Raw genomic sequence first — 9,597 nt, 5'->3', positions numbered from 1 at the left:
ATGAAGTTGGCACTGTTTTAAACTGACAATATCCGAATGCATTCTAATAAAAACTGCTACATCGTTTATATAAACCCACCAAATGTCCAGATATTGTCAATATTTCGGACTAATCCTGAATCCGTCACTGCCTGCACAAATAAGTTATTGGCTGTATGTAAACAGCATAGTTTGTCAAATGCAGAATATTGATCCAGTTGAACATAATTATAGTGTAGAATGAGCTCGTTATCCGTTAGTTTTACACTCAACCAACTCGAATATGCAGTCTTGATAAGCACACACAAATGAACATTGAATATACGCACAGTCCAAATGACTTGTATTGTCAGTGAATGCAGTTCCACCAAGCATTTTTGAAAGAATTGAGCTGTTGGTCTGATAGTTGATGATCGCTACGACTATTGGCAAAGAGTATGAGAATAGGAATAAACGAAAATGTGAAATTGTCAGCAATCACCACTTTGATGTTCTATTATGTCGGTAGATTGCTGACTAAACGAGAATCATTCATCGATCGTGCATCACAACAATAATCTCACTCGTTTTTCTTTTTGATTCAACAATCTCACTCATTTGGTCTTGTTCTGACACGATCTTGAGCATTCCGTCTTATAATCTAAACCAATCGTGCAATTTTGCAAACGGACAATCCATGATTTTGAAATGCTGCAACAGTATGTTTGATGCCATCAAAGTGTCTTGATATGATGAAAATCAGCCGTTAAAATATAAACATTCTGTAGTTTGTCCTTTTTGTCATGTGTAATGTTTGAAATGCTCGCGTGTTCAAAATAAACTTTTTATAATTAGCATGACCAACGATTAAATCTTATACAATATTAAGCAAAAATATCCAGTCTTATTAAAATCTCATTTAATTCACTAATAGCAAATTCAACATCAACATCAATGATTTCGACTCAGGGATCAAACATATCGTCCGATTCAAAGGTGGATGGTATAGCTGTAGTATAGCTAGAGTAGATGTTGGTATTCATCGGAACTCCATCTAAATCTTCATCGTCATCATCAACTGTTGATCCTTCTTTAGCTGATGAATTAAATCCCAAATGTGTTTGTAAATTCATAGGCTCCCCATCAAGATCATCCAGTGACTCTTCAACCGAATCATCATCGGCTTGAGCAGAATTTTGTTCGTTGGTGGATTTAACTGCATGGGCTCCGCCATCATGATGTACAAAATGATCCACGGTTTTGCTTGATAGTACAAAAGATGACACTGTAAAGCCATCTTGACCAAGAGCATCAGTGCTTTTTGATGGGATAGCGGGTGCATTAGCAGGCTTCACATCTGATATAGGTGCAAAGCGTGATTGAACAAACTTGGCTGCAACAGCATCCTCGTTTAAATTGTGTTCAAGTGCATTGTTGCCTTTTGTTTCGCCATCTACAGTTGTAGTTTCAGTAGCAAACCCATCTAGATTAAAATGTTTGGTTGGATCAGAAAATACTTGCCGTAGCTCTTCAGTGATTCCTGGAGTAAATATCATCCACGTCTCCCATGCAGCTAAGACGGTCATGATTGCTTTACGCAATTGCTCTGCCTTTAGTCGCGACTCGATAGATTTCCAAAGTGTACCAAAGTGGGAAAACACCTCTGGCAATCGTTTTTGTAGGTTGGACCTGTATCGCCACGCATTGGGAACGCTAGCACCACTATTGTGTAAAATATCACTCAACAAATACAATCTCCCTAGTTTTGTTGGAAAAATGGGTGTATTGTGCACAAGTAGCGACCGCATAATGATATCTAAAATCTCATCCGAGGCATCCGAGTGTTCAATACAAAACACCATGGAAACCGCAATACGACTTCGTTCAAGAGTGATATGGCGGAGTTGTTGCTCAAAATGAAACTTTTTGGCTCGAGTCAGAGGACCTTTTGGAAACACGGGGCTCGATGATTCTGAATCAGATTCATCAGAATCATCATCAATAGACTCATCAAAATCAAAATCAGGCTGAAAAGAAACACATTGAATGTTTTTAACCAACCATTATCGAAAAATCATACACCAGATAGTGAATACAAAGGATATCTGCACTACATACGGATTCGTCAAGAAACGGAGTCGATGGTGGAACCCACAACGGACCATGCTCAATCATAACAAACGGCTCTGTGCTCCACGAGTCCGTCGAGTCTCCTTGTAAAAGCGACACGAGCTTCCATTTGTAGTAAATATGCTCAGGACTCTAGTTTCCAACATATATTAGTGTGGACCAAATATTACACCAGACAATACCACCCCAGCATACCTTTGTATCTCGCAAAAACATAAACTCGGCGTCGTCTTTTGTTTTTGTCATGAGTTGCATCTCAAAATGAAATCCAAACATCAACACTCGTTCAATAGATCGATGAATTACCATAAGTAAATATGGATCTTTTGGAATAGTCACACGAACATCGTTGGACCGATCTCCGGCAAGTCGTTGTCTTGCTAAACAAGGTTTCCCAAAACATTCGATAATTAACATGGTATAATCAACACAAATATATGCATTCTATTGGACTAACCTGCCTCGGCATTTGCCTTTTGCTTTTTTCTTCGCTCAACCTCATATTCAGGCATAACTGCAGCCAAATAAGCCAGCATCAAATTAGTAAATGTTGTAAAAATGAATGAAATAAAGATAAAAACTTGCCATAGTATGGTTTATCAGGAACAGCAATTGGTTTTCCCCAATCGATATTCATGGTAACACCAAGTAACTGCTTCCCAGTCAACCCTTTGATAGCCGCCGCTGCATCTGCATGCTCCATAAAACATACAAATCCCCACTTTCGATCGCGCAGCAACTCTTCCAGATTCAAGGGCTTCATCACCTTGACACTAGCAATAGGCCCATAAATACCAAATTCAAGACACAAATCTTGCTCAGTTACAGCCTTGGCCATGTTCCCAACAAACACATTGGTCGTCTCCAAAGCCTTGTTTGGGGAGCTATCAACATGACGTGATCGTTTGCTAGTGTCAGCATTATCTTTTTTAAGTTCCTCAAGAAATGCATCCAAATTCCGGCGCTTTGGTGCACGAGCTGTTGCTGTTTTCTCGGTAGCATCTTCAGGATCTGGTGTTTGTAACAAGGCTGACATTCCAGTAGGAGTAGCCAAATGCGCCACGTATGCATTACTGAGCTGTTGCATTTTAGAATCCTTATTTGGTTCCGATATCTTGGATTTATCAGACTTCTTTTTACCATCTGGATCATCAGTAAAAGTCGAGGAACTTTGCACCCAATTCTTTTCAGAAAACGAAGGTTGATCAAACGAGGCAACAAACTCTTCGTATACTTTAGCAGCCTCTTCCTCTTCTCGCTACAAGATTTAAAAATATCAAAATACAAATCAGCACACCGGCAATCCAGTCTTGCTAGATGGCCCGAAACCAGACAATACCTTTTTCTTTGCTACTTCGGCCTCTTTTTGTTTTTGGTATGCCGACTTTTTTTGAATACCAACAGAGAATGTTTCCAGCTTCGCTTTAGAGAGCGTCTGGTGATTATTGAATATGTAAACATGATGTGAAAATAAGCCGTCTTGCTTGCATGCGAACTCACCTTGACTGGGCCAGGATGAGCCTGTTTGCTGCTCCAAGACACACTTGTGTTCTCTGACTGAGTTTTTTCTGCCTGGACTGCATTTCTGGTTCCTGACAAATGCTTTCCTTTGACTGGTAGTTTCTCTCTGCTCCTACTTCTACTCCGAGTATGGTCTGCATTCGATCCACTGCTATGATCCCTGCTCCTGCTTCTAGACCTACTTCCTCTGTTGTATCTGACTCCATCTTTTCGCTGGGTTTGCTCTCGATGGCGATCCAGATCCCTGTCCCGGTTAGTCATTGTCGGTGTTGAAATCTTGGGAAAACTACTTGAATTGGTTTGAAAAACCAACCAAAATCTTGATAAATCAACCTGTCATGTAATCAAACCTCGCTTGCTGATTATACATTCAGATAGTGAGTATTAGTGTATGTGTTTTTGAATTAAAAATACGCTGTTTTTGGTCAGATTGATCATGCCATCACACTAGTATATACCAAAGAGCATTCAGGCATGCAAACAAATGAGATTATATAACTGGAATTACTGGGCAGTGGATTTGTATTTTGTTGAGTTGCAGTCCATTAGACTAGCATGGGAATTGTTTGAGTATAATTACAAAATAAACTTGGCATTATTTAGTCGTAATTCATTGCAAACCATTTCTTGCCCTAATATTTTGACATGGCAGCCACCACATTGATCTCTGCTTTATCCCCATTGTCGGATTCAAAGGTATTTTATCATCTGTACATGTTTCTGATTATCAACATATGCGTATATTGATACTTATGGATGTCATCTTAAGCATGTACTGCACCTTTCTACTTGTCTACTACTACGCATGACTGTATACTTTTTATTTATCATGCTATCCATCATATACTAACGCGTCATACTGTTTAAATAAGCAGTCGATACTCGCATTTCGACCCAAATCTGCTACACAACCACCCAATGATATCTCTATAGACAAGATTCATCTTTCAAATGTAAAAAGCAAATATCAAATGCAAATCTTTTCTATGCGTATCCGACTTGTAGAACTATTCCAAGACTTTGATAAGCTGCGATCTGGATTGATGACAGTCTCTCAATTTCGTAGATGTTTGGCTGCTTCCTTGGATAAAGGTGTCGTGTCGCCTTTATCTAAAGAGGAAATTGACATTTTACAGCAAAGCTACATTGACCCAAAAACTAAAATGGTTCGATGGAGAGAGTTTGTTGATAGTATCGATACAGGTGAGAGCTAATGTTGGCTGATGAACATGTAAAGATTCATTGCTACAATGTATACATCAAATATTTGTAAAATTGTGGCATTTGGTCTATAGCAACATTTAATTTTTAAATGTTTGTTAATCACTAGTATTTGGCGCAAAACAACTTGAATATTGGCCTACATCCACAAATGAAAGCATTGTCAAGCCATTTCGACGACCTCTTAGCCCAAACTCTGAAGCCTCATTAGCAGAAATCATTAGTATACTCAAATCATATGTAAAGCATCACGGATCTGATGTAAAGTCATGGTTCAAAGACTTTGACAAGTATAATAATGGTACGTAAAATAATATTTAATATGATCATTTCAGATTGGCAGCCACCCATTTTTTAAATATATGATGCCAAACCCAGTTGGTTCGACTACTAATGTGTTTAATGTATTATACCCTAAAACAATCAAAAGGATATGTAACCTATAATCAGTTTCGACGTGGCATTCCACAAAATCTACTGAGTATGCAAGAAGAAGATTTGCTGCTTCTTCGCTATGGCGGTGTTGTCAGTGGAACGGTTAATTATTTCAAGATGAACACGGATGTAAACCGTAAAGGTAATTGATGGCACTATGTTGACTGTTTTTGACAAGCAAGCACATTACTAATGTATTGATTCTGCTTCAACAATCCAATCATATAGCTCCTCGTCCTATCGTTGATCAATCACAGCTTGGAGCAAAACTCCAGCCTCGCTCCAATTGGTATAATAAACATATTCCGGTTGGAACAGAAGAGCTTGTTTACGAGTCTAGTTTGCAGCCTCACAATTCCAATCGGCCTCGCATTGACTTGGTAGAGGAGAAAATTAAAAAATGTAAATATCTACTTTTGAATTACTGCACAATATCCAACTATAAAGCATTTTATTCATGCAATGTTGATATTCAATCTTTGATTCTACCACAGTTGTCTACAAAAATTGTATACGTCTTATTGAATTCTTTCGCGACTATGACCACCACAATTGTGGACTGGTGACAAAACAACAGGTGAATCTTGGCCCAGCTTAAGCATCTTTTGTCAGATTATGATTTATGAGATTAATATTTGGATTCAACTGTTATAAATAGTTTCAAGCGGGTGCCAACCTTGCATCACTTCCACTGAATGATGAAGAATATGCTGTAATTTATGCACAATATCAGGACTATACATGTCGGGTAAATTACCGACGCTTCTGCAAGTCCATTGATTCGGGTGGGTCTATACATTCATTTCACTTTAATGGCCAGTCATGTTTATAAATTCTCACTTTCCATTATTGGTGCATGATAGTATTTACAAAAAATCATTTGGAGCGTGATCCTTTATTTGAAGTCAAGCCAGTGTTTCGAGAGTGGCTGATGACGGTAAAAACGGTTTTAAAAATATTAAATTACACTAGTTGATAAAATGGTAATTGACTGTGTTTATGCAGGACTCGACTCAACTTGATCCTGCCGAAAAAGTACGGTGTGCTCAAATCATTGGCAGGTATCAGGAGATTATGAAACAGCGCCGCTTACTTCTTGCTCCATTCTTTAAAGATTTTGACAAAGCAAGTGCAACTAGTTTTAATTTTGGATATAGTCAAAATGTTGGCATGAGTGATGTCTGAATCTATAGAAACCGATTTCTAATACCCTAAAATTCTTTTTAGCATCTTGGCAATATGGGGCGTGTAACACGATCTCATTTTAGTCGAATTCTGTCCACATATAATCTCAGTATTTCAGATGATGATTTGCATATTCTGTTTAAAAAGTATGAAGATCGTGAACAAGGAAAAGTCAAGTACATGGAGTTTATTCGAGACATTGATCCAGAAAGTAAGATGTCTCAGTTTTATCCAACACTAATATTCACTATTTGATAAAATGATACTTTATTTACGTATTATTTTAAATACAATCAGCTTACACTACATATAGCAAAAAAACAAGTCTTGGTGATTCAAAACAAACTAGTCAAGTAGAAGAGTCGTCTGTTTCTTCCAGAGGTTCTCGTTTACGAGAAAATAATGTTGATCATATTCTTACTTGCATTCGTAACCATGTTGGGCAAAAGCGTATTCGTATTTCCGAGTTTTTTAAAGATTTTGATAAACTTCGCAGCTATTCAATTCGTCGAGAAGAGTTTATACGAGGTCTTGGATGCATTGGATTAAATCTGTCTGAATCTGACAGTGAATTGGTTGCAACAAAGTACATGGACCATCGCAAAAAGAATTATTGCAAATGGAAAGAGTTTGAACAGGATATTGATAAAGGTAATTTGATTTGTAATCAATCGATGGATGCAGTATATGTATATAAAATTTCAAGCAATTTTGGCATGTATCAGACTGGCATGCTAATCAGCACTTGATTTATTTCTGGGCATTTATGCTTTTGTTGAATATCAAATTGATCAATAGTGTTTGGGGAAACTCACCTTGAAAGCCGCCCGACTCATAATCCAGAGTCTGTAAATGAGCGCACATCACCATTTGTGCTTGCTAAATATCCGCTTGATTCAGAAGAAATGGAGCTGCTAAAAAAAACCATGAATAACATTTGTGAGCATCTACGCGTTCGTCAGTGCAGCGTCAAGCCATTCTTTCGTGATCTTGACAAGGTAAATTCAATCTGTTTGTACTAGAATCAAACTTGGAAACATCACACCTATGATATCAAGTTTTAAACTATTTTTCCTATATATAAATTTATTTGATTCATATAATATCCTAGGTGTGCACTGGAACAGGGCATGTGACAAAGTCTCAATTCCGTCAATGTCTTACATATATGAACTGTAATGTAACCGATGACGAATTTCAAGTACTTTGCAAACACTGGACAAAATCGAATAGTGGAGTTGAGCAGAGTGAAGTTGGAGCTGAAAAGCATACTAATCAAACAAAATTGGATTTTATTCAAGATGTTGGTCAAAGCATCAACTACGTTTTGTTTCTCGAGGAAATTGAGCGTGGCTTGAGTTCCAAGGATCAGTTAGATTTTGGAGAATCAAGATTAGCTGAACATAGTACAAAAGATGTTCAAAAACCGGCTTTATTAAAAGCGGGATTTAAAGCAAAGCCCCCAATCGATCCAGTGGTTGACGAGGCAGAGTTTGAAAAGCTCATGATGCGTATCAAGATAAAGGTAAGCAATTGAAAGCAAGCGGATTCTTTTGCTGAATTTGTCTATGCCAAGTTTTAATTGATGGCATCTTTGATGTGACATTACAGGCCAAGACGGAGCGTATTCGTGTGATTGATTTTATGGCAGACTTTGACCATTTAAAGCATGGAAAGATTACACGAAACGAGTTTAGACGCGCCATCAAAGTGCTGTATGCAGATTTAACAGAGGTAATATGCTTGCACAGGGTCGGCCATTCTTTATATAAAACAGTAACACTATCGGGTGTATGATTTAAACACTGACATTCACAATATGATGAATATTAGGCGGACTTACAAGCTCTTGAAACCCAATTCAAGCTTCCCCAAGATCCTAAATATGTCAACTATATCATGTTTTCTAATGCTATTGAATCGGTATTTACCAAAAAAGGGTTAGAAAAAAATCCAACCGAAAAAGTTGACATTTTCAATGTCTATTCAAATGGCTGGGAAGCTGATCCTTCTGTAAATGTGCTGTCTCCAGAAGATAATGTGATTTTACAGTCGGTGCTTGATCGACTAGCTAAAAAAGTTAACGAGAGACGAATTGATGCCTTGAGTTATATGGAGGATTATGATTTTGTCAAAGAAGGTGCGTTGTGTACTACTATATGGCTGCTTTCGAACAAGAATTGCGCTGAAATTTTGTTTTGCTTTCTATTTAATATATATTTGTATTATATAATAGGCACCATCACTACCAATCAATTTCGATCCGTACTCAATAGTTTTAATCTTGGAGTGACAGATAAAGAAATGAATGTGCTCACGCAGTTTTTGGCAACCAACAAAACCATGACAAGACTCAACTATCGTAAACTAGCACGATCATGATTATCATGTAACGTGGTATTAGAAGGATGACTGAGTAAATGGCAAGACAGTGGTCGATGAGCTGAACTTGTGGTAATTGTACCAAAAAAAGTTGATGGATAGCGACAATCAAAGTGAGGATAAAAAGGATAAATGAAAAGTTATCAACAATCATTTCCCCAATGTATATCATGTTTTTGAAACGATATTTACGTAAAGTTCATTCAACCACACTTTCGGGGGTTGCTTTCTTGGTGACGTTTACACATATCGATAGATTATTGAGTTGAATGATAGGATCATATACCACGGCGACAATCCGACTTGTTGACACGGTCAGTTTGCCGATCCTTTCGATTGAATATAGGACAACATCACTCATTCAGTCTTGTTCTGACGCGATCTTTGGCGCTCCATCTTTAGCCTACGCTAGCCTAGACCAATCGTGCAGTTTTACAAACCAAAAACTCTTGTTTTCAAAATGCTACAACAGCTGCTTGCTTGATGCTGTCCGAGTGTTTCAAACATGATGAAAGTGGCATGTCGAGATATAATAATAAAAATCCATACATTCTCATTCAGATTGTCGTTATCTGCAATGTGAACATAGATTGAACTAGCAAGTCCAACATAAAGAGTTGTGCTGGCCAAGTCTGGAATTATTCTGTAAAGTCTTTAATTTTGATTCAAGCCTTTTCTCCAATAATATAATACTTCGACCTCTGCTCAACCTGCCATTTCTGTATATAAACTAGTCCACTGGTCTTGGTTTATCCCATTGCTTAT

At 37.7% G+C, this 9,597-nt stretch overlaps 2 protein-coding genes across 2 annotated transcripts; one reads left to right on the top strand and one right to left on the bottom strand.

Moving 5' to 3' along the window:
* Positions 1–861: 861 nt before the first annotated feature.
* Positions 862–3,880, bottom strand: BATDEDRAFT_34388 (uncharacterized protein). The gene is made up of 7 exons (XM_006676721.1): positions 3,589–3,880; positions 3,428–3,523; positions 2,734–3,346; positions 2,546–2,602; positions 2,284–2,468; positions 2,077–2,220; positions 862–1,985 (listed from the first exon to the last, which is right to left on the bottom strand). The coding sequence occupies exons 1-7, from the start codon at positions 3,868–3,870 to the stop codon at positions 924–926; spliced, it is 2,439 nt and encodes an 812-aa protein (XP_006676784.1). The 5' UTR covers positions 3,871–3,880; the 3' UTR covers positions 862–923.
* Positions 3,881–4,580: 700 nt separating this feature from the next.
* BATDEDRAFT_34387 (uncharacterized protein) lies at positions 4,581–8,984 on the top strand (the record flags this gene model as incomplete). Its single annotated transcript, XM_006676720.1, has 14 exons — positions 4,581–4,812; positions 4,940–5,131; positions 5,261–5,407; positions 5,494–5,645; positions 5,924–6,050; positions 6,129–6,202; positions 6,271–6,444; positions 6,493–6,661; positions 6,748–7,101; positions 7,249–7,448; positions 7,562–7,975; positions 8,062–8,184; positions 8,284–8,590; positions 8,687–8,984. The coding sequence occupies 14 exons, from the start codon at positions 4,581–4,583 to the stop codon at positions 8,830–8,832; spliced, it is 2,811 nt and encodes a 936-aa protein (XP_006676783.1). The 3' UTR covers positions 8,833–8,984.
* Positions 8,985–9,597: the final 613 nt, after the last annotated feature.

Source organism: Batrachochytrium dendrobatidis (assembly GCF_000203795.2).
Source record: "Batrachochytrium dendrobatidis JAM81 unplaced genomic scaffold BATDEscaffold_2, whole genome shotgun sequence".
In the NCBI taxonomy this organism is placed as follows: Eukaryota; Fungi; Chytridiomycota; class Chytridiomycetes; order Rhizophydiales; genus Batrachochytrium; species Batrachochytrium dendrobatidis.
Note: the sequence above shows the minus strand (reverse complement) of the source record. Positions and strands in the feature narration are given on the sequence as shown.

Coding starts and splice junctions, on each gene's coding strand:
- BATDEDRAFT_34388 (XM_006676721.1), bottom strand. CDS start 3,870: ATGACTAACCGGGACAGGGATCTGGATCGCCATCGAGAGCAAACCCAG. Junction 2,603..2,733: donor GACTGGGAAGCAGTTACTTG/GTGTTACCATGA, acceptor ATTTGGCTGCAG/TTATGCCTGAATATGAGGTT. Junction 1,986..2,076: donor CTCCGTTTCTTGACGAATCC/GTATGTAGTGCA, acceptor GTTTCTTTTCAG/CCTGATTTTGATTTTGATGA.